The sequence below is a fragment of the Podarcis erhardii genome (genome assembly GCF_964252035.2).
Source record: "Podarcis erhardii genome assembly, chromosome: 12".
NCBI classification, from domain to species: domain Eukaryota; kingdom Metazoa; phylum Chordata; class Lepidosauria; order Squamata; family Lacertidae; genus Podarcis; species Podarcis erhardii.
The window spans coordinates 28,505,623-28,530,017 of NC_138513.1; the positions used below are offsets into that span (position 1 = coordinate 28,505,623).

At 48.2% G+C, this 24,395-nt stretch overlaps 2 protein-coding genes across 9 annotated transcripts in view; one reads left to right on the forward strand and one right to left on the reverse strand.

The window, feature by feature from the left end:
* The window catches only part of ITGB8 (integrin subunit beta 8), a 44,798-nt gene extending 38,108 nt beyond the window's left edge, over window positions 1-6,690 (forward strand). Inside the window, exons 12-14 of the mRNA XM_081882056.1 lie at window positions 1,244-1,344; window positions 3,855-4,021; window positions 4,117-6,690. Coding sequence (XP_081738182.1) covers window positions 1,244-1,344; window positions 3,855-4,021; window positions 4,117-4,233 — 385 coding nt within the window. The 3' untranslated portion in view covers window positions 4,234-6,690. The remainder of the gene's footprint in view (window positions 1-1,243; window positions 1,345-3,854; window positions 4,022-4,116) is intronic.
* Window positions 6,691-7,146: 456 nt separating this feature from the next.
* LOC309325679 (uncharacterized protein) lies at window positions 7,147-23,665 on the reverse strand. Of its 8 annotated transcripts, none has more exons than XM_081833929.1 (11): window positions 23,226-23,665; window positions 22,622-22,733; window positions 22,348-22,437; window positions 21,866-21,945; window positions 20,658-20,763; window positions 20,238-20,333; window positions 19,181-19,291; window positions 16,516-18,923; window positions 15,264-15,384; window positions 14,296-14,417; window positions 7,147-7,324 (listed from the first exon to the last, which is right to left on the reverse strand). In XM_081833929.1, exons 1-8 carry the CDS (start codon window positions 23,267-23,269, stop codon window positions 18,861-18,863), a joined length of 702 nt encoding a protein of 233 aa, XP_081690055.1. In that variant the 5' UTR covers window positions 23,270-23,665; the 3' UTR covers window positions 7,147-7,324; window positions 14,296-14,417; window positions 15,264-15,384; window positions 16,516-18,860. The 8 variants fall into 8 exon arrangements, with proteins under 8 accessions (XP_081690055.1, XP_081690052.1, XP_081690051.1 ...); XM_081833926.1 differs by having other exon boundaries at window positions 14,296-15,112; XM_081833925.1 differs by having other exon boundaries at window positions 14,296-15,117.
* Window positions 23,666-24,395: the final 730 nt, after the last annotated feature.

The following is a 24,395-nucleotide window of genomic DNA, read 5'->3' on the forward strand; positions in this document are numbered from 1 at the left end:
CGGAAAGGAATTTCCCTGCATTGGCAGGTTTCGCCTTTCCCGAGGATACTCGATAGGTTGATCACTTTGGGCTAACCCTCATGAGTTACTGACACACATTATGTCCCATACAAAAGCCCTTAATCGAGGCTTTTTAAGGGCTAAGGACTTCCCCTCTTGTTTGGCTTGCAATGGAAATTAAGGTTGCCCACACTTTTTACTAATCAGTGCCATCTTGTGGAAGCTGAGTACATTAATTGCTCTTCATCCTGCCCACCCCTCACATCCCAACCTTCCAGTGAGGGTTAAGTTAATGTCATGGCCCCTCACGGAGTGTGTTTTGTGCTTCTTTGTTATTGCCTGAGAATCCTGAACCCTCTTGCTTTGGGCCAGAAGGCTTTGTACAATGTGCTAGGCCGCAATCGCCGTGAAGTTGACAAGCTGACATCCCATTATGTGACTCCCTGTTGATTCAGGCTATTCATGACTAGAAAGCAACACTCGAATACTAGTGCTGACACAGGGAAGCGTGGCCTTTCTGTCTCTTCCTGCACCTCTCTTGGGCAACTGCAATTCTTCTTAAGCTGCAGATCCCAGAATTCCCCAGAGGCAAAGAATACGGTTGGAAAGGCAATTGTTGGGATACAAGTTGTTGTTGTTTCTCAGGGCAAAGTCTTGGTGGGCAGGATGTGGTCAATCAGCTTTAATTTACCAATCTCTGTCCTGCATTATCGGTCTGAGAAGTAGTGAAAGACTGGTTAAAATGGACCTTCTGGAACTTTTTCTCGTTCTGAAAAGCTCATTGCTAGCTGAGTTCCTAAGGATGCCAATAAGTATTATTTTAAATCCCAGTCATTCAACTACATGTACTGAAGGCTGGAATTTTATTATGTGGTTGAAATTCTGAGGTTTTCTTGTATCTGGTTTTTGTGTGTGCACAAATCTGTATTATTTTTGCTTTAATAATAACTGATTTTCAAGGTTGCTGTTTTTATTTGTTGTAAGCTGCTTTAGAAGGCTTTGCCCAGAACAGCAGCATGTAAGTCTTTTGAAAGAAAGACTAGTTAGATGGCAGCTTGTGTATCATTTTTGATACCTGGTCATCTTCTCTCTTAAGCAATCTTGAATGGGGGCATGCTGTACTGTCACTGTTGCTAGTAAAAACATGAAACAAAATGCTGAGTTTATTGATCCCTGGTTTTACTTCATAGTCATGGGTAATCCAGAGAGAAAGATAGATATTCAATTGCGTTTTGGTTTACAGGAATTGTGTGCCCTGTCGTCACTCCAACTCGTCTCAAATTGCGCTAGACCAGTGCAAAACCTCATGTGCTTACAGGTTGCATTATACTGAAAAATCTTCAGGTAAGTGAAAAACAAAATCATCAGTATCAGATTGCCTACAGTTGCCTTGGTGACATAGCGAAGAGACTGGCTTTTGTGGATTGTAGCTCAAAAGAACACTACTGATATGGGGGTTGTTGTTGTTTTTACAATAGAAGGCATTCCTTGTTCTAGGTAGTATTAATATTTTCACACAATAATTAAGGCAAATCTCTTTTCTCTTGAGAACGTAAAACCTAAATAACAGAAAATGTGGTTGGCTGGTCTTGGCTAAATGTCAAGGTTGGGCATTTCTAGGCCTTTGAGAAATTAATTCTGCTAATGACAAAACCAGACACAGTAATACAGGAAGGAATATTTCTATAAGCCTATTATTTCACACTCCGCTTCTCCATATACAGCTACTCTTATTCCACATTATGAGGCGCGAACAGTTGAAGTAAAATGTGCAGTTGAGTCTAAGGTTTTTAACGCATATCCCACCCCTCCTATTATCTTGGGAACTGTAGTTGACCCCTCACTGAGTTACAATACCCTGCACCTGTACAAACTTGTTTCCTGGATTCTTGCCGGGGGGGGGGGGGGCTAGGCTTGAAATATATGGCATATATGCAGCCTAGCTCTACAAACTTGAGAAACCCTCTCATTCCATATAAACTCCCCCAGAATTAAGATCATGTCCCTGATCTCTTAAAAGTACAGACACTACCAAAGGTGGGGCTCTGATCCCTAGAGAAACAGAGGCAGCTTGGTGGTGGCTCCATGTAGCAGTGCAGGCAGAGAAAACTGCACTGCATCCTCCAGCAAATTAACCAGGAGAGCTCTTTTAATCTGTCCAGAATTTCCTGACTCCCACTGGGGGGGAAGGACCTCTAGAACAGGGGTCAGCAAGGTTTACCTCGCCTGGGCTGGTACACTCTCGCGGAGATCACTCCATGGGCCAGATCGTGTCTGCACAGACGCAATTTCCGGCGACACAGAAGCAAGTCCGTGCTGCTCCAGTTTAGCACAGCACATGGGGACTCGCTGAGCAGGCAGCTCAGTTCGGAGGCGGTTCATGGGCCGTTTAAACAACCCCCGTGGGCCGCTTGTGACCCATGGATCGCAGGGTGCCGACCCCTGCTCTAGAACATGGGTAGGTAAACTAAGGCCCGTGGGCCGGATCAGAAGGCTCAATTGCCTACTGGATCCGGCCCGCGGATGGTCTGGGAATCACCGCGTGGATCGCCAGCGTGTGCGTTCTTTCCCTCTCACACTGTGGTGGTGGCGGCGGCACCTCCTCCCTCCCTCCTGGCTTTTCCCCGCCCTGCCTAGAGGAGGAAGGGGGCTGGGCTTTGTTGGTGCCAGCAGCAGCAGTGCTCGAGCAGCCGCCATTTTAAGAAGCCCCTCTCCGGAGCCCTTTTGTGCGCCACTCATCGTCCCTCCACTGCCACCGCCAGCCCCTGCTGCTCACAAGACACAGGTAAGCAGCCACTGGGGCTCGTGGTGCTCTTGCATCATTTTTTTCCCCCAAATATAGTCTGGCCGCCCACAAGGTCTGAGGGAAAGTGGACTGGCCCCATGCTGAAAAAGTTTGCTGACCCCGCTCTAGAACCTTTGAAGACCTGCTGTGACCAACTGACTACACATTTTGAAGATATAAACATTCAACTTCAGAGAGAGATAATGATGGTGGTTTTTAGTGGATGGTGGTTTTCAGCTGCATTTTACCTTCAGTTATTTGTGAACTGCTTGGGGAATAAAATCTAGATAAATAAATCATAACTTGATGCATTTTGCTAGCTGCAGCAATACTGTTATCAGTAGTGTAACTATAGATCTGCCTAACATGTACCGTATTTTTCGCCCTATAGGACGCACTTTTTCCCCTCCAAAAATGAAGGGGAAATGTGTGTGCATCTTATGGGGTGAATGCAGGCTTTCGCTGAAGCCTGGAGAGCGAGAGGCGTCGGTGCGCACCGACCCCTCTCGCTCTCCAGGCTTCAGGAAGCTAACCGCAAGCCTCGTGCGCCCGGCGGGAGGTCCCACCGGGCGCGCAAGGCTTGCGGGCGGCAGCCTGCAGCCAGAAGCACGGGATGCGCTGCAGAGCACGCCCCGTGCTTCGGGCAGATGTCCGCAAGCCTCGCGCGCCCAGCGGGAGGTCCCGCCGGGCGCACAAGATTTGCAGGCAGCAGCCTGTTCTGGGGGCTGGGGTCGAGGGAAGCTCGGGCTTCCCCCGCACCAGCCCCGCGCCTGGGGGGGAAATAATTTTTTTTTTATTTATTTCCCCCCCAAAAATCTAGGTGCGTCCTATGGGGTGGTGCATCCTATGGGGCGAAAAATACGGTACATTCCTTGTTTTGGATAATGCTTTTTAAGAACAGGGTGCCTTTTTGTATATATCAGAATAAATATGTCATTTATTATATTATTCAACAAAAGTACAATTATAAATTACTTTATCGTATTAGGGTTTGGCTTTTTCTTTTAGGTTTATTGCGTGGACCTTTTTGAGGGGACAGTGTGAATTTTACTACCTCTTCTTTTTGCAGAATGCACAGCCGATGATCCAAGCCACTTCAGAATCTTTTTCATAATTTTTATAGTTACATTTCTGATTGGGTTGCTTAACGTGCTTATAATCCGACAAATAATTCTTCAGTGGAGCAATAACAAAATTAAATCTTCATCTGATTATAGAATATCTGCAACTAAAAAGGTAACTGATGTCACTGATCCATAATGATTTTTTTAAAAAAAGGAATGCTAGTTGTGTGGGACTTTCTGACCATTTATATTCTCTTCTCCTTTAAGGATAAAATGTTCTTGCCCACTGTTTGTACAAAAACCGTAACCTACAGACGTGATAAGCCTGAAGAAATCAACATCAGCAAGTTACAAGTAAATGAAACTTTAAAATGTAATTCCTGAAGACAGGCTGCTTTCTTCAAAGCTTTGTTTTCTCAGTCAAGAAGTTTATTTGAAAGATACTTTGGGGGTTTGTGGTTTGAATACTGTAATGAGAAACTGACCTGAAAGCCTAGTTACACAACATGGCTAGATTTCAAACAGAGCTGCTCCATTTTGGAAAAAACAATGTGCATTAACTACTGATTAACACGATTAAACCAATTAAAGCACAGATAATTTGGATCGGAGCCAATTCAGTCCCATTTAGGATCAACAGGATCAAATTGGCTTAAATTTGACTGTTCTGGCATAAGCAGGCTTCTTACCTGTTCACAACACCACTCTGCCTTGTAGCACTTTAACATAACGTAACTTATTTAGTCTTTAGCATTGGCACGTAATGCTAATCCGAACTGGTGTTGCAAATGCACTGATCTCACTTTAGTTAAGAAAAGGTTTGGTCTGCATTTCCCAAACGATGTAAAGCAAAATGTAGCTGGCACAAATCAGTGACAGGTCAACCGTTGGCGCTTAACTCCTATTCTGAGCACTGGGGAGAAAGCAGATCAGAAAGGGGGAAAACGTGGGACAAAATACCCACAGAGAGAATTGCCTGCAAAACAAAACAGAAAAGATTGAAACAATTCCTTACCACCATCACTCTGGCCCCGATAAACGCAAGCCTTGATGTCCTACATTGCACTAATTTGGAGGAGAGAGGCTAGATAGGCTTGCATCCAGCCTACTAAAAAGCAAAAACACTAACAGAGCAATCGAATTCCCCTACCCAGTCATTGTGGATGGTACTTAGATGAGACGTAGATATTTCTCCAGCCTGACTTCACTGGCCTCCACCATCAGGAGAGAACTCCATCTTCACCAAGATAGCCCTACCAGCAAGAAGTACCCTAATGCACCTTCCGAAATGGTTGGTGGAAACTGCTGGTGGCAGTAGCCAGTGGAAACTCCCCAAACACAGGAGATGCTGGAGGATCTTGTGCTGACCCCTAACTGCTGCCATGTGATGGTCACATGCCCTCTTCTCTGCACCAGCCTGGAAGGTAGCACAGCCAACAAGTCTTTCCCGCTCCCACCTCTCCCTTCCGCCCTGGCTGGCACAAGTGACTCTTAAGGCTACCATCCTACAGCATGCTTTGCTTAAGGCTAGCCCTGTTTCTATCCGTGGGTCATAACCCCCATGCCAACATGGGCTCGAAATGCTGAGAGTCCTAGCGGGGGGCTGTGTTCCTTCTGGCATCTCAGTAAGGAGACTCGACTTGCATCCTGAGAACCACTGCTTTATGTGGAGGAACGAATATGGTGATCCTTCTGTGTTGCGTTTCAGAGAACACTAGATAAAAGTATAAGTACATTTGTATACAGAGCACACTTTATCACTCTCTTTTCTATACATACTAACTATTCTGACTTTGTTTGCTTCGAGTCTTTCTAAAATTGGATAGAATCGTTTTGTGTAGAAGACTGGAATAATCAAAGGGGTTAATCACTACTGGATTTTTTTAAGATAATTTTTTTTAATGGCTCATTGTTACTTAGGAATAATTACTACATCAAGAAGATACGCTAAAGCATTTGACTCAATTTGACCAGGGTGTGTTTTTGTGTATGTGTGTACACACACACACACACACACACACACACACTATTTTCCATTATATATATAAAATGGAAAATATAGTGTTAGTGCAGGAAAGTGTGATATGGTAAGCACATAAGAAGATGGCAGTAGAGAAATAGAGCAGACTGAGACAGTCACCACTCTAGCTCTTGTCAACCAAAAATTAAAGCTGGTATATTTTAGTATTTTAAAGCTCTGCCCCTGGTCCATGCATGCATGGAACTCCTTTCCTAATGCTATTGGAAGCTCTTTGCATCCAACCCTGTGGATTTTTGAATGAAAAATTATTTATTTTTGGAGATAGTGGAGTTGTGCTTGGCTGAGGCTACAACGCTCAAAAACTGCACAATCATAGCACTTTTAGAATTAGAATGTATGCTGTTCTTTGGAAAATTTTGCAACTTCTCTTGCTGAAACAACCAAATCTCTTTGTCTTTTTATTCAGTCTCCCCGATACTTTGCACACTCCTTAAAAAAGGTACGCAATTAGTGCCAATATACTTAAGTATGCCAAGAGGAACATCATGCTATCCACGATTCCTGCATACAGATAGGTTTTCCTTCTGTTTGCCATGCCACAATCTGGTTCATACTTCAGTATCACTATACAATTCGAACACATCTAATTTGCAATGTATATTTTGCAGTGGTTTCTGATACTTTTTGCTTCTGTCAAGTTTTAATGTGTACTGTATTTTTTTTTTGTAAAAGCAAACATGGATGAGTCCTGTTTTTATAGATTCAGTGCTTAAAATGTGTAGGCTCTTTCTAGGAAAGAGGAGTTCAGAGTAAAAATAATTTCCCGTTGTTCAATATAAGATTAAACACTTTGAAATCACTGCCGTAACTTCTGTTGAAGCTTACTACATGTTTTTATTTAAAATGTATTTTTGTAGTGTTCATGACTAACTTTTTTATTTCAGTTTTATTTATTTATGTGTCACTTTAGTACATTGTGAGATAGTTTATTTTTCTATGAGAGCTGCAATAACTATGACTTAGCATTAATTTAATGCAAAATTATTGTACTTGGTCTCTAACGTTAAAGAAATATTGTCTCTAATCCATGGTTGACATTTTGTTATTTTGCAATAATATTTAAACAAAAAACCTGTAAAAGTCTTTCCTCTTAATTTATTTTACTATGAACTTTTGCCAAAGAGTTATTCAGCCCCATTGCTAGAATCCTACACATTATCATTTATGTGTAAGTCTTATGGGTATGAAGTTGAACAATATAAGTCTCAAGTTTTGCTCTCAGCTATCAAGTTCCAAATTCAAGGAACCACAAGATCAAAGATTCAAAATGGTTTAGTTGGAGAAACAATCATGTGGAAATATGGTTGCCTCTTATTTTCAAAGCAATTTTGCTTTAAAACATTTTTCCAAACCCAAACTTGGTGTTAGGCGGTGGGTCAAATGGGGGTAACATGCAGTAGCTTCAGGTCTCTTGAAGTCCAACACAAGTGAGTGCTAAATGGGAAAGAAAGAAATAGAGATTCAGTCCAGTAGCTTTCTGTGAAAAGAAAGTGCTTCCCTATGTGCTTAACTCAAGATTCCAACTGCATTGTCAGCAGCAGATACTAAGATAGTTAATGGCAAAATGCACATCTAAACAGCAATGTTTTGATCTGTCTTCTAAAGGCAAAGCTAAATCAGAATTATTCAAACCTGGGTCCCCAGATAGTGAAATGCATCTCCTGTCATCTGCTGCACCTTAACCAAGGGGACAGGGTTGTAGTCCAACATCATTCATGTTGAAGACTGAACACAGCTAAGAGCTTCGCAGCCCAGTGGCCACCACTAAGAAGGCCCTACTTCATGTTCCCATCCAGCCTGTTTCAGATGGTGCTGGTATACAAAGCAGGGACTTAGCTGAAGGTACATTCATATAGGAGGTGGTCTCCTTTGGGTATCTTTTCCAGCTGCCAAATAATTCAGGACAGAGCCAGCACTTTGGGCCTGGAAATGAGAGTCTGTGAACTTTGCATAACATTTATAGGATATGGTTTAAATAATAAGCTGCTGCCCACACATATGCAAAAGTTTAGGTTTCTGGGTGACTTTCAAAAGCACTCAAATAGAGCATGTGTCTGTTGTCTGATCTGGATGTATCTGTGGCGGGATCAGTTTGCTCCAGAAATTGACACTTCTAACTTCCAAGAGTAGACCTGTCCACTGCCCCAGCCTGGACATTCAAGAGCCATACTGGGTCCAAAAGCTCTCCCAAGTTCAAGTACTGACTCAGGATCTCCTTGGAATCATAAGGGGGTAGATGAGGGAGAAAATGCTGGGTATTAATATACTAATGACAACATGTCCTAAATTCTCAGATGATCTTTCCAAATTGTTTCATGTTGTTCCATACAGCAGGGATAAGAGACCTCTGGCCTGCAGGCCAGATTCGGCCCACCAGACCATCGCCCCTGTGCTGATCCCGGGGGGCAGGTTACCATAGGCGTAGTCAAAGTCCGGTCCTGAGTCACTAGCCTGGAAGTCAGTCCACAAGGAGCGGGGCGAGGTCCGAAACAGGAAGCCGGGCGGGGAACAGGAGCACTGGAGAGTCAGGTCTGGGTCCGGGCAGGAACAGGAACTCAACAACGATGTTGCTCCCACAACCTGGGACCGGGCCGACTAGCCTTTATCTATTCTGAGGCTAGGGGCGGTCCCGGCCCCCAGGAGACCCGCCTCTCTTGGCCTTAAGGCGAGCACTCCTCCTGGGAGCAACCAGTTCCCTTCACCTCTCTGCCCTGAGTCTCTGCAGATCAGGAGAGGCTAAAGGGTTACTGGGCCCAGGGGGAGACTCACCTGCAGGCACTGAGTCCTCAACCACTCCTGGAGCCAGAGTGGGATCACCTGATGCCTGCTCCTGAGGATCTAACACAGGTGCAGGTGCTTCAGAATCCAAGCCCTGCCCCAATTCAGCCGGCCCTGGAGGCGGGGACTCCTGTGCAGGCTGGGATTCCTCTGGTTCAGCCTCTGAATCGGAATCCCAGGCCATCACACCATCCCCCCTCCCAAGCCCCCCCCCCTCAATCGAGGGTCTGGACCCGGCTTGCTGGGGTACGCCGCATGGAAATCTCGGAGGCAAGCAGGCGCGTGGACGTTGGCTGCTGGTTCCCAGGAACGGTCCTCCGGTCCATATTCCTTCCAGTCTATGAGATACTGCAGCTTTCCCCTGCGGTATCAGGAGTCCAGAATGCGTTCCACCTCGTACTCAGGCTTCCCCTGAACCAAAACTGGCTGTGGTCGGGGACGGTCCGGGTGGAACTCATCGGGTGGGGCCACCGGACTCAGAAGGGACCTGTGGAATACCGGGTGAACCTTCAGGGTTGCGGGCAACCGGAGACGGAATGCCACAGGCGAGACCTGGTCCACGATAGGAAACGGGCTGGTGAAATGGGCGTCCAGCTTCCGCGAAGGTCGAGAGGGGTGGAGGTGGCGAGTGGAGAGCCATACTAGGTCACCGACATGGAGTTCCGGCCCCACCTGGTGGTGGCGGTCGGCCTGGGCCTTGTACGCCGCCTTGGCCTGGCGCAGTTGCTCCATCAATAGCTGTTGTTGGGACTGGAGCTCCTGGAGCCACTCTGTAACCGCAGGGACCGCGGATGCCGGCAGCACATCCGGAAACAATCGTGGATGAAAACCGTAACTGGCCTGGAACGGGGTCTGCTGGGTGGACGCATTCACCGCGTTGTTGTAAGCGAACTCCGCCAATGCTAGGTGGTCGACCCAGTCATCCTGCTGGTAGCTGCAGTAACACCGGAAGTACTGCTCCAGCACCGCGTTCGCCCGTTTCGTCTGGCCATCAGTCTGTGGGTGGTAGGCTGATGAGAGACAGACCTCTGTCCCGAGGGCCTGGTGCAAAGCTCGCCAGAACCGGGATGTGAACTGAACGCCCCGGTCGGACACCACACGCTCAGGTAGGCCATGCAGGCGGAAGACATGCTGGAGGTACAGCTGAGCGGTTTCCTTAGCTGAGGGTACGGATGGGCAGGGAGCACAGTGCACCATCTTAGTGAAATGGTTGGAGAAAACTAGGAGGCAGGTATAGCCACGAGACGGGGATAAGTCCACTACAAAGTCCAGAGAAACCGTATGCCAAGGACGTGGTGGAACTGGCAACGGCTGAAGAAGGCCGGGGGGTCGCCCGGATGGGCCCTTGGCCCGCCGGCAGACATCACAACCAGCGACGTAGCGAGCCACGTCAGCCTTCAGGCGGGGCCACCAAAACTCACGGCTTACCAGATGGGTGGTCCGATACCGTCCAAAGTGTCCCGCGGCTGGGGCATCATGGGTCATCCGGAGAACCTCAGCCCGCAGTGGCCCAGGCGGGATGTATAGGCGACCGTGGTGCAGCAGAAGGCCCTGATGCAAGACCAGCCCTGGATACTGAGGGCATGACCCTTCAGCCAGTTCCCAGAGTCGTTCCTGGGCCCAAGCATCGACCCGCTGCTGTTGCAGCACCCGAGCCTGCAGTGGTTCCACCTCCTGGGTGGCCAGGAAAGCCGCCGGTGGCAGGATCATGGTAGGTGCTGCTTGCTGTACCGTGTCTGCGTTGTCTTCGGGTTTCCGGGACAGGGCATCCGCCTTCTGGTTTTGGGAACTCGGGATGTAGCGGATCCGGAACTGGAACCGGGAAAAGAACAACGCCCACCGGATCTGACTTTGGTTCAGATTGCGGGTGGTCTGGAGGTACTCCAGGTTCCGGTGGTCGGTTCTCACCTCCACCGGGTGTCGTGCCCCCTCAAGATGGTGGCGCCAGACCTCAAAGGCCACCTTGATGGCCAGTAGTTCCTGCTCCCACACGGTATAGTTACGCTCCGCTGGAAGGAGCTGGCGGGAATAGTAGGCGCAGGGTAGGAGTGGCGCATCAGGTCCGAACTGCTGAGACAAGACGGCACCAAGAGCCGTACTGGAGGCATCGGTCTCTACCACAAAGGGTCAAGAGGGATCAGGGTGTTGCACGATCGGCGCTCTCTGGAAACAGGCCTTCAACCCCTGAAAGGCCTCCTCTGCCTCCTTGTCCCAGGAAAACGGCGTCTTGGGGCGCAGTAGCCGGGTCAATGGGGTGGTGCGATGAGCGTAATCCGCAATGAAGGTCCGGTAATAGTTGGCGAACCCCAGGAACCGCTGTAGGTCCTTGCGGTTCCGAGGTGCCGCCCATTCCCGAACCGCTGCCACCTTTCCAGGATCCATCTGCACCCCATCTGGAGAGAGTCGGTGACCAAGGAAGTCCACTGACCGCTGATGGAACTCGCACTTGCTGAGCTTTGCATACAGGCAGTGCTCTCGCAAGCACTGCAGCACGGTCCGGACATGATCCTCGTGGTGAGCCGGGTCACGGGAGAAGACCAGAATGTCATCCAAGTACACCACCACGTACTTGTCTAGCAAGTCCTGGAACACATGATTAATGTACCGTTGGAACACAGCAGATGCGTTGCACAAACCGAAGGGCATCACCAGGTATTCGAACTGTCTGTACCGGGTCCCGAATGCTGTCTTCCACTCATCACCGGCTCGGATCCGAATCAAATTGTAGGCCCCCCGGAGGTCTAGCTTAGTGAACACCTGCGCCCCTTGCACCCGCTCCAGCAACTCCAAAATAAGGGGCAAGGGGTACCGGGTCTGGGATGGTAATTTTGTTCAGGGCCCGATAATCATGGCAAAGGCGGAGCTCCCCACATTTCTTCTTAACAAAGAGCACTGGCGCAGCGGTGGGCGAGGTAGAAGGCCTAATGAAACCACGCTCCAGGTTCTTGCACAAGAAGTCTTGCAAAGCCTCGCGCTCTGGCTCTGTAAGAGAGTATAAGCGACTCACCGGTAGAGGCGCTCCGGGCTGGAGGTCTATGCCGCAGTCAAAAGAGCGATGTGGCGGCAGCTGGTCTGCCCCCCGTTCCTCGAACACGTCGTGATAGTCCCGGTACTCAGCGGGGAGCGTAGATGCAGCCTCCTCAGAGGGCGCAGCTGCTAGCATCTCGGTTTGGGCGTGGGAGCTTGGGTCTGGGAAGTGCACAGTCCGTTTGACCCAGTCAATCTGCACATTGTGAGCCTCCAGCCAGTCCATCCCAAGCACCAGGGGGAACCGGGGCATGGAGGCAATGTCCAAAGTTCGCATCTCCCGATGCTGCTGGAGACACAGGACCAAGGGCTGGGTCTCCTGAGTAACGGCACCTGAACGCAGGAGCCGTCCGTCGATCGCCTCCACCTGTACCGGTTCTGGCTTGTTCTTAAGTGGCACCCGATGATGGGCAGCAAAAGCAGCGTCCATATAGGAGCGGGTTGCCCCCGAATCCACCAGAGCATGGGTAAGGATCCAGGGCCTACCTGGAGGGTATAGACTTACCGGAACCATAAGGTGTTGCAATTCAATTGGTGCGGCCCCATTCTGCGCTGTTTGGGACCCCAGGTAGCCAGGGCCATCAGCTACTGGGGGTTGGCGGTTTCCCTGTGGCTGGCGTTTCTCAGGGCAGGACCGGGCGTAGTGTCCGCTTCCGCCACAGTAGAGACATAGATTCCCCTCCCAACGCCGCACCTTCTCCGCGGGGGAGAGGCGTGGCCGCACTGCCCCAAGCTGCATAGGCTCCTCCGATGACTCGGCTGTGGCCGTGGAGCTGCTAGTAGAAACTGGCGCCGAGAACTGGAAGTGCCGGTGGCCCCGGGCCTGGCGACGGTCCTCCAGTCGATCGTCTATTTGCAGACTCCATTGAATGAGGGCGTCTAGCGTGGTGGGGCGTTCCATTGTGGCCAGCTGGTCCAGTATCTCGTCTGAAAGCCCCTCGAGATACTGGTCCCGAAGAGCAGAGTCATTCCAGGTCAAGTCCTGTGCCAGCAGCCAGAATTCCGTGGTGTATGCGGCCACAGTGGACTTGCCCTGTTTCAACCGCCTGATTGCCCGGTTGGCTTGACTCCCCTTCTGGGGGTTACCAAACGCGGCCTCCAAAAGATTGCAAAACCCCATATAGTCTATCAGCAAGGGGGAGTCTTGCCTGAGCAGCGGCAACGCCTGTTTGGCCGCCTGGTCCTTTAACAAACTAATCAAAAAGTGTACCTTGGTGCGGTCGTCAGGGAAGTTCCGAGCTCTCCCTTGAATATACAACTTGGCCTGGGCAAGGAACATGGGGAAGCTGGCCGGGTCCCCATCAAATTTCTCTGGCAAAGCCACTGGGTACTTGCCCGGAGCCGGGGCGTCGGCCCCAGGAGCCGGTAGGGCGTCCAACCGCTGCTGAAGTGCCGTGACCACATCGCTGAGCTGCTGCACGGTGTGGGTCAAGGCCTGGTTCTCCTGGGCCAATGCCACCAGGGCAGCTGCTTGGTCGGCCATGGCTTCTGGCTTTTCCCGAATGCACCCCAACAAAGGGGGAGTGCGGGCTGGTGGGAGCAAACTGTGCTGATCCCGGGGGGCAGGTTACCATAGGCGTAGTCAAAGTCCGGTCCTGAGTCACTAGCCTGGAAGTCAGTCCACAAGGAGCGGGGCGAGGTCCGAAACAGGAAGCCGGGCGGGGAACAGGAGCACTGGAGAGTCAGGTCTGGGTCCGGGCAGGAACAGGAACTCAACAACGATGTTGCTCCCACAACCTGGGACCGGGCCGACTAGCCTTTATCTATTCTGAGGCCAGGGGCGGCCCCGGCCCCCAGGAGACCCGCCTCTCTTGGCCTTAAGGCGAGCACTCCTCCTGGGAGCAACCAGTTCCCTTCGCCTCTCTGCCCTGAGTCTCTGCAGATCAGGAGAGGCTAAAGGGTTACTGGGCCCAGGGGGAGACTCACCTGCAGGCACTGAGTCCTCAACCACTCCTGGAGCCAGAGTGGGATCACCTGATGCCTGCTCCTGAGGATCTAACACAGGTGCAGGTGCTTCAGAATCCAAGCCCTGCCCCAATTCAGCCGGCCCTGGAGGCGGGGACTCCTGTGCAGGCTGGGATTCCTCTGGTTCAGCCTCTGAATCGGAATCCCAGGCCATCACAGCCCCAGAGCATGCCCACCTGCCCCACACTTGATGCCATATGTGCTGTCAAGTGTGTGGCATGTTGTGAGGCAGCTGCACCCAGTGTGCAACTTGAGTTCCACATGGGGAACTGAGTTGCACTAGCAATGCCTGCAAAAAGGCTTTTAACTCCCTGCCCAACACCTGAAGACCAGCTGGTCAATATGGCATCAGGGTGGTCCCACTCATCTGCCAAAGTCCATGGGGGAAGGAGGAGATAAAGATCTGGACCACCAGGCCAAAGCATTTCCTCACCCCCGCTATACACAAGATGGAACCCTGTGGAAACATACAAGCCAAAGGGCATGAATTGTGAGCAGTTATATAAATCATCTTTGAAAAGTGCCTCCAAAATGCATGTATTTCACCCAATTAGCTGGCCTCATCCTTCCCCCCTGACTCCTGCTTCCATCAATCAGGAAGGGCACGGGTCAAAGAAATATATGGTGGTATTCACCTCTCCAGTTCTGCCACCACAGCTCCTTCCTCACATCTGGTCGCCAGGCTTTCAGCATCTGGTGTTCTGGCCTCTCAGACTCAAAACACATAGCCATTATCTCACAGCAACACTCCTCCCTCCTTATAAAAACAAAGAGAGGGAGCAAAAGGTCAGAAAATACCCACTCAGTGTACGATAGAGAAATGACAGCTCTTGTTTACAATCAATACGCCATCCTCTCACAATAGGACCAAAGAACAAAAAATGGAGACTAGAAACTGCAAATCTCCAAAAGGCCAGGTCAGGCAGCTGTCAAGTTGCAAGACACAATAGACATCCAGGAACAGACTCAGCAAGCCTCTCATTACCAGTTGCTAGAGAAGAGCAGTGGGGGGCTGTTGCCCACGTGCCTTGTTTTTGGGCTTCCGAGAGGCATCTGATTGGCCACTGTTGAAAACAGGATACTGAACTGGATAGGTATTTCAAGTGATCCAGCAGGGCTCTTGCGTTCCTTTGCATTGTTCTCTTTAGCTGCCAAAGGACAACCCCAAAGGGTGCTTTCTCTTTTGCATTACCCCTTGGATGGTGAGCCTTGGTGGAAATATCTCCCTGGCTAAGCAGCCAGGCATCATAGCTCTCTCCTGGGTGCAGCTTCCAAGCTGGACTTCATGAGTCTTGGTGCTCTTTCTGTTCAGCAAAGAGGCACCAAGGAAGTCCTAGATGACAACCATCTTCCTGGTTTCCCAGCTGCCATTCTCCATGCTCGGCAGCTTCCATGGCACCACCTTTGTACTCGGATCTTGAGAGGCAGTTTTATTTATGCAGGCCTTCCCACCTAAACTTCAGCACACAAAAACTAATATTGGTTTCCATTGTCCACAAGAATGAAAACAAATCCGTAGGACTTTATCCTGCCGCTTTGGGGGTTTTATTGCAAATGAAGAGTGGGATTGCAGTGGGAACAGCTAAATCTCTACAAAGCTTACCATTTCACTGTTACTATTCTTGTTCTTATTTTCTTTCATTTAGTGGTTCCAGTTGTTTGCTGAGCATAATCTCTGCATGCTCCCAAGAACTTTCAGATATATTGAATTTGCAGCTTGACCCCTAGGACAATCAAGACAACAATGTTTTGTCTGAGTCTCTCTCTCTCTCTCTCTCTCTCTCTCTCTCTCTGTGTGTGTGTGTGTGTGTGAGAGAGAGAGAGAGAGAGAGAGAGAGAGAGAGAATCCATCCATTACCAATATTCTTTGAGAGATGCTATCTATGGCACCAAAATGGCACCATTCAAAAATAAGGAGGGAGGTAGAAAACCAAGAGGAGGAAATGGAGGATTGAACATTGAACAGGAACATCAAACTTCAGTGTTTCGTTGCAAGTCACAGTTGGTATACCTTAGGTCTGAAAGGGAGGTGGATTCCACAGATGCTATTTGCTGTCTTATTTGTACATCTGGACACTGACTAATAATGATGGTGGTGATAATACTTTTAAAACACATAAAGCAATACATATTATCTAAAAAAGGGAGAGCCACTCGGTGGCGTAGGAAGGGACTGCGGTGGGTGCGGACTGCCCCAGGTGTCATCACTGAGTGACGTGATGGCTTGGGCACTTGCAGGCTCCACCCGAAACAGCAACATGGTGCTTGCAGACTCCGTGGGGGTTCTACACAGCGTGCTCTGCCCCGGCTTGCCCTGCACCCTGGGCAGCTTGCCCCGCCCCAGGTGCAGGGCATTTGCACTGCCCCGGGTGCCCTAGCAGCTAGCTACGCCACTGGGGCCACCCTAGGACAATTGTATTAATTGTCTAGAGTCTAAAGCTCCCCTAAATGCACCACTGCTTTAGAAATAATGAATCGCTGGGGAATGAGGTAGTACGAGGCAAACGTCTTCCCTCTGCAGAGCTGGGGGTTTTCTTGCCAGACCACCTTCCATAGCATAGAGATGGCTAAGAAACTATCCTAGCCGCCAGATTAACAGGATCTAGAGTGCATAACATAGGTTCCTTGGTTTAGATAGTGGTGTCTCACCATGGAGCTGCTACAAACGAAAGACCAAGATGGGACTTCAGAATTTGATCCAAAACGGGAGTGTATTTATTTAAAGAAAGGCAAAAGACACATCAGTTGATGAACTCTTTGTTACAAGGCTGGACAGTGAAGGAGAAATATAAAGGATAAGGCAGGAAAGGGGAGGACAAAAGACAGTGGGAGGCTTCTTACATGGCCTTACTTACGCGGCTGAAACAAATGAGAGGGAGTGAAAACTTCGGCAATAGATTAAGCCCCCAAAGCAAGGAGGAGACCAGGCATTTCCAGGCCAGAGCAGAGTTTCCCCTAGCCAGGGACACAAAACGAAGGTTTCTGAGGCATAAAGACAGGCAGACAGGCAGCAGCTAAACTTAGGAAACTAATTGGGAGTTCCACACATCTTTGTTACTCTTTTGGCTTGCAGCCAGCTAAGTTTCACTCAAAGTAGACCTCAAATTAATAAATCCAAATTAGCTATGCCCATTAATTTAAATGGGTTTACTCTGAGTAGGCCTAGTGTTGGATACTGTCCTTTGTCTGCTAAACATCCTATGGCTGGTGCAAGGGGGTGATAATAAACTGATAATGAACCACAGGGGTGCCAACTTGAATAAAAGATTGGGGGGGGAGGTAAGCCCCACCCCAAATAATTGATATATGACATGGTGTGTGCACACCATTTGAATGGCAATGCCCATCAACTTGGAGGGGGGCTCAAATATTTCATGGGGGGCAAAGCTCCCTCAGCCCCTAGGAGTTGGCTCCTATGATGAGCTATCACCAATCTCTCTTCTGTGTCTAATATGGTGAGAAATAATTTTTGTGCCCTGCTACTCTGTTTTAATTTAAATGGGTCCTTCACTCCGAGTTGGATCTAAGTTGCTAAACTATCCCGTTTTCCTGTAGGTCTGTGTAGGAGTATTTGCCTATATTTTACACAGTTCTTTTTTTTTTTTTTACTGCCATCTCTCTCGGGAATCTCATCATGGGATCTCTCCTCCTCCACTCTTGAACGAGTCCGTTTTTTCATTCAAGTGCTGTTTATTCATCTGTAGCTGGATTATGTCTGTTCAGAATCTGATTTATTTCAGCCGGCCCTGAAATTCTGAATTGGCCCTTTGCCCTGGTTTCCACACTAAACCTTTGTCAGCGATACTCTCAGTTTCCATAGCCGCTTTGTCCTCTTCATTGCTCCCTGGGTACATTTATCCTTTCACTCGCTCCTGTGTTTTAAAGGCCAGCTAAAAGGGCCAAGAAGCAGAACTATACTAGCATAGTATAGACGAGCATCCACACTGATTCATCAGATATCCCAGATTAGCCTGGAAAAAAACACTGGGGTTGTTTTTATTATGCATCTGGCTGGGCAGTAATATTAAGAAGAGTCTCCTGCTGGATTGGCCTGGCATTCTCTTTCTACGATGGCCAACCAAACAACTCTGGAAGCCTAAAAAGCATGGGGACAATAGCCTTCCCTCTGTGTTGCTCCACAGCAATTGGCATTGAGAGGTACATTGCCTCTCATAGTAGAGATAACATATAGCGTGATTAGCAGATCTACACTAAGCACACAAGCACACACAAAATGAATTCAGAAATAAAACTCCAAAATCGGTTGCTCATAGGGTGTCTTCATGTTACCTCCTTAGAGTGCAGTGAAATTTGTTGGGGGGTTTTCAGGGTGTTTGACAGCTCTTCCACCTCCTCCTCCAAAGCTGTTCACATCAGCATGGATTCATTAGTGTCAGATTTGTTTCTGTTGGTGTATATACATCAGTGGGCACTGACGAGGCGGCGATGTCTTTATCCTACGCAAAGTTGCTTGTGTCTTGGCTAGCGACGAATTAGGAATGATTCAAAAGTTCCATTCAGTGGGAAGCTTTATTGAGAAACAGTGTCTCCCAAGCAGAAGTATTTTACGACAAACAACAGAATACATATGCATTCTGGATACTGTCCATGTGAACACAGATCAAAAACCCTGTACTGGGAATGCCGTGAGAGGACTGCAAACAAGAGTGTAGATGCAGTCTCACAGTGAAAACTAAACAACAGAAATAAAATTGCAGCAATACTGACATCTAGTGGTGAGGAAATGTATACAAACCGAACACATACAAAATGACCAGTTTGCATCTGATGGCTCAAGTAGCACTGCTTATTTGATACATAAAGAAGCTGGACTTATAACCAACTGGAAGTTGGTTAAACCAGCCAAGTTCACGTTGAACTAATTTAAGAATGCAAGAGGCTGCTTGAACTGCTTCATTGGATCTGCGCAAGTTCTAATAAGAACATAAGAAAGAGCTTTGAAACTGCATGCACTTATATATATTTGTATATTTTGCCTGAAAGGCAGGCTAAAACAATCTTAAAACAAACCATCTTTAATCCACAATACAGGCTCTAAATAATTGTCCGTATTTGTACATCAATATATACAGTTTGCAGAGGTGAAAGTGGGCTTGATCTGCCTATACAGCGCTGGACCCAGGGAATCCGGTTGGCACCTTTAGGTGGGATCAAGAAAGGAAGAGACAACAGGAAGAGCCTATTTCCGCTTGATCTTCCTGCTCCTCCATAATCGGCTCAGATGCTCCCGCATTTCATGAAGCTGGAGAGATAGATAAAATCCCACAGTCAGAGCCATCAAAGTGAGCTTCTTTCATTACTTCTCCCCCCCCCCCCCCGATCCACTAAGTAATTCAACTTCTTGCCCCTTTAGTCTTAAGGCCCCACAAGGCCATCTTCAGGAAGGAGAACCTCCAGTGGAGATCGGGAGGAAATGTTCTCTGGTCCTTCTTCTTGCTTCCCATCCCAGGGTTCTGTGGACTTCTAATGCCAAGCTCCACTCACATGTTGAATACTCACATCGTAATGCAGGCCAAGACTGTAATAGGCTTCCAAGCAAATATAATTGGTGGCTTTGATGGCCTGGGACTTCTCTAGCCGGTCTGAAGACCTCATGTACTGTTGGAAGTGCTGAGGAAGGAAAAAGCAGCTCAGAATCATTGCACAGGCCAAATAAATCTCCCAAGTCTATTATCGTGCTCTTTGAGAGCTGTGCCCCTGGGTTTGATTTTAAAGAACTCTACATGGACCTAGCAGTTCAAAAGCACGTCAAAGTGCAATTAGATAAATAGGTACCGCTCCGGCAGGAAGGTAAACGGCGTTTCCATGCACTGCTCTGGTTCGTGAGAAGCGGCTTAGTCATGCTGGCCACATCACCTGGAAAAACTGTCTGCGGACAAACGTCGGCTCCCTTGGCCAGTAAAGTGAGATGAGCACCGCAACCCCAGAGTCCTTTGCGACTGGACTTAACTGCCAGGGGTCCTTTATCTTTACATGGACTTTGTTTTCCAGAAAATGCAGCAATTCTGCAGTTAAACTGGCTCAAAACATACTGAGCATGCGGAATGCATTTTGAAAGAGGTCTAGTCAGTGCTTTTTTCTGGGGGTACACAGGGGTACACATACCCCTAAATATTTTGTGAATCTAAGTTTGATGTCATTGAGGGGCAGTATTTCAATATGAGTAGGAAAATGAGAGCACCCCAAACATTTTTTTTAGAAAAAAGCACTGGGTCTAGTCATCCAGCCAGAGACACACAGTCCCCATAGGGAACAATTTCACTAATGAAATACTCCCCCAGTGGTAATATCTCCCTGCCAGTCCAGGGACAGTCCCGGGTTTACATAAGCTGTCGTGGTTTCTGATTTGATCCTGGAATGTCCCGCTTTCCCTTAGGATGTCCCTGTTTTCATTGGAGAAATGTTGGAGGGGAAGTCTCTTATTTTCATTGGAGAAATGTTGGAGGGTATGGAATAGGACATCCCTATTTTCAGTGGAGAAATGTTGGAGAGTAGGCAGTCTTTCCATCAGCACACCACACTTGAAAGGAGTAGAGACTCAACATTCAAGACTCACCTCCAAGATCTTCAGAAGGTGGTGCATTGTGGGGGCCTCTGAAAGTAGCCCCTTGAGCATTGCACCCAGGGCTTCAGAGGCTCCTCTGCAAAGGGCCTGCAAGCAACAGAAAGCAAGCAATGTCATTGCTACATAGCAGATCTCCATCCCCAGACAGAGCAGGCAGAAAAGGAGGCTATGCAGAGCCTTTTTGCTCAGACTGTCTAAGACAGTTCCTCCTTTGGGAAGGGGATCCATGCACGAAGGGTGCAAAGGTGGGCTTGTTGTCGTAATGCCTCCTCCTTCTTCATCTGAAATGCAGAAGTCTTTGCATTGCTCAAGATGAAATGTGCCTTAGTGGTTCAGCTCAGAGACAAAGGATTGGTGACCACAGACATAGCAGGTGTTTTTCAAGACTGTTGAAATTCAGTAAGAATTTACCTTGTTGCAAACCGCTTCACTTTCTGTGCTCTTTATAATGAGGCGGGACAGAGTGACTTGGAGCAGCTTCGCCTCTAGTTTCTCTGAGAGCGGAGGGCTGCTTCTGCTGTAAGGGGGGAGGAAAAACCAGGATTCTATTATGTGATGGAGGGAATATTCGTCAGATTTAGCTGAAGTTGAGCTTGGCTCCATCATCCAGCCCAAAAGAAGGTATCCCTGAGAACCAGAGGGGAAAAGATATGCACATTTGAGTGACATTTCAGAGGAATTGGTACAATTTACTCCAAAGAGGAAAAAGAAAACCTCAAGGTGTTTGTTGGTTTCTGTACCTGTTTATAACTATCATAAACAAGGTTGCAGTTCCCATGGCAGCAGGAGTCTGCCCACAGCCTCCCAGCCCAGCCAGACTTCCTTGCATCTGTGGCATTTGAGAAAGCTCAGGTGGACTGGGAATCTAGGAGTTTTGTCTAGTCAGCAGTGGAGGCAGGACTTTATTTGAAATGGATAATAAAGAAAAAGGAAAAAAAAATCTCTGCTATCATTTAAGTTAAGTAAGGTCAGTCATCGGTCCTTGTAAGTTCAGGAGGAGGGCTCCCTACCCACCCTTAAAAAAAAAAAAAAGTAGCAGAAAATCTCACCCCACATGCATGTGGGATGATGAATCTGCAAAAATGTGACGGATTTTTTTACCACACTGTTTGCCAAAACAACTGATGCACCTATAGAAAAGTTGCTCTTGGAAAGAGGCTTTCTGGATCCAAACTCTGTCAAGGGGATGGAAACTTGCAAGCGTAGTTGCTCTAATGGCAGAGGCTTCCCCATTGATGATGAAAGGAAAAGAGAATGGGATCATCAGAATATCATTTTCCTAGACTGCAAGCACATTTATAGCACAGACTATTTGAAGCACATGTCTACTTAGAAACAGGGCAATTCCCCCAAGCCTGCCTGAGGCCAACTTCTCTAAAAAAAAACATGTGGAGGGTTGTTAGGAGAGTCAGAAGCTCTTCCCTGAACCTCCTCAGAGCCAATAATCCTCAGCTCCTTGCTCACCCAGTTGTTGATTTGCCAGGGTTTGTGGCTAGTGGAGCACAATCTGCTTCTTTGTGGTGAATTTGCTCACTCCAGTCCTTTTCCTTTGCTTCTGACTGCTCTGTGGCATGGGAAAAAAATATCTCCTGTTCCACCAGACTCCTACCACAACTTACCTCAGCTTTGCGATTGCATTCATGCAGCTGGTAAAAATGAAAAAGGCGAGGGGATGGTCTTTGCATCGCCCCATCAGGCCCTTGAAGAGATGGGGGGGCAGAAGAAATGGAAATCAGCTGCATGTAGTTCCTCTCAGCTCCCTAAAGTAGTTTACTTTGAGCTGTTTTCTTGATATTGGACCTGCAAGCAAGTTATCAAGCATGAAATGCAACTCCACAAAACCCATATCTGTACAGTATCAATGTGAAGGGGTTTCCATGTGCAGAAGAGGCCACATATCCCAGGCACCCACATGTTACACGTAGACCTCTCCACAGAGAGAGGTTCTAGACATGCAGGTCCTCCATTTCCATTGTTCTCCTTTCTGCCATGCACCAGCCTCACCCACCACCAGAATATCTTGCAGAAAATCCACTGCTCTCCCATCTACCTTGTGGGTGATACCTTCTCAAAGTACTTCTCAAAGTACTACCTCACTCACCACTATCTTCTTAGCAAGTTCCTCCTTTGCCATGATGGGCTTCCTTTCTGCTTCTATTGCTGCTAAGAAATTGATGGCCATGCCGATTCCCTGGAAGTTATAAAAGGCAAAGAAGCCATTAAAGTGACGGCTTGCCTGAAACAGCCCAGGTGCCTCCTCACACTGGAGATGGAAGCCAACATAAATGGCACCCACCACGCCCATACTAGGAAGCTCCGAATTCGTATGGGGAATTTGTTTCACTGTGTTGGCAGCCAGGTGGGGATGACTGTACCCTTTCGCCATGATCTTCCCATACGTCCAGGGAAGGAATTGGTCCCCCTTCCACTGGAGTCTGTGGGGTGACTTTGCTGTTCTTTTTCAATAAGGATTGCAGTCGTTGAAGCCTAGAGCAAAATGAAGTAGGTGAGAAATGAGACTCGCAGACTCCTCCCCTGTTACATGACTGCAGTGCCCCTGAGCCACGTCAAGGTTCAAGATGTGACATGAATTCCCACTTGTCACCGGTAGCTATTTGCATCTTCTTGATCTTAAAATGGTTCAGATTGCCAGAAAGCTGGTATCTCAAACTGTCCTGGGAAGGGAGTGTTCTCCTCAAGCCCAGAGGCAGAGGCTAAAAGGGGGCAGCTGCTGTGTTTACCATGGTCCTGACTGAGAAAGCCAATCTTAGCTAGGGAAGAAAGAGCCCCCTACCCCCTGTGAGGGACTGGCATGAACCATCATAAACGATGAGACAAGCACAATGCAGAAGCTGTGGGAGAAAAGTCCTACTTACATGTTCATTGATATGGTTCTTCCTTTTTGAGCAATATCAATAAATATGAGCAGGTAGCTGGCTAGCTTCCAGGAAGCAGATCCAACAATGCTCTGTGGCTTACCTGTCTGGTGAGTTAGCAGGGGGTGACGTCACAGTAGAGGTCATCTCACAATGGCCTTAGCAGCCTGATATTGGAAGCCTTGGGCTCACTCATTCCTAAGTTGCAAACAGAGCTAGTGAAAGTTTAATGAAGCAACCGTTGTGGGACATTTTGCAGTCAGACCTAACAATGCGTGTCTATACTAGTTAGTAAATGAAGGAGTTAAGGACCACAGAGCTGTGAACTGCTAGAGAAGGCTTGGCTAGGTCATGCCGCCTCACCTTTGGGGAGGGAGGAAGTAAGCCTTGTTTCCTGTTCCTTTCTCTCCCTCTACACTTTGAACCATGTAACTGACCAGACGCATGATGCTGGCGGTTTGTGCCCAGACTCCATGTTTGAAGATACTTTTTGTAGTTTGTGCTTTAAAAACATTTTACCTGTTTCTGATGTGGTGTTGAATGATGCATCAGTAAGACTTCTGGTTACTGTAAATAAAGCATTTGAACTTACTTCAGTTTGTGGTCTATTCACTTTGCGAGGGGTAGAGGTGGTGGAGCACATTGTGAATGCTTAATACTGGAATATTTACAGATCTAACAACCGGTATTTCCCCACTTTGCAAACACTGCATATATTTCAGCTTTAAACTCTGCTTGGGGGCTCTTTTGGCTACAGAGTGAGACAAGTCCAGCGCATTTTGAATTCAGGCAGTCAGCCATTTTTTATTTCGTAGTTTCCCATGGGAGACTTCAGCATTAATTGGCATTCCCTAGTTACAGTGGTACTTCGGGTTACATACGATTCAGGTTACATATGCTTCAGGTTAGGTAAAGGTAAAGTGACCCCTGACCATTAGGTCCAGTCGTGGCTGACTCTGAGGTTGCAGTGCTCATCTCGCTTTATGGGCCGAGGGAGCCAGCGTACAGCTTCCGGGTCATGTGGCCAGCATGACTAAGCCGCTTCTGGCGAACCAGAGCAGTGCACGGAAACACCGTTTACCTTCCCACTGGAGCAGTACCTATTTATCTACTTGCACTTTGACGTGCTTTCGAACTGCTAGGTTGGCAGGAGCAGGGACCGAGCAACGGGAGCTCACCCCATCACAGGGATTCGAACCGCCGACCTTCTGATCGGCAAGTCCTAGGCTCTGTGGTTTAACCCACTACAGACTCCGCTAACCCAGAAATATTA

Bases quoted from the DNA above. Each gene is read 5' to 3' on its own strand.
- LOC309325679 (XM_081833929.1), bottom strand. From the start codon at position 23,269: ATGACCTCTACTGTGACGTCACCCCCTGCTAACTCACCAGACAG. The intron at 20,334-20,657 runs GTAAATTCTTAC...TGTTGCTTGCAG, and splicing joins GTGAAGCGGTTTGCAACAAG to GCCCTTTGCAGAGGAGCCTC. The intron at 18,924-19,180 runs GTGAGTATTCAA...CTATCTCTCCAG, and splicing joins GTCTTGGCCTGCATTACGAT to CTTCATGAAATGCGGGAGCA.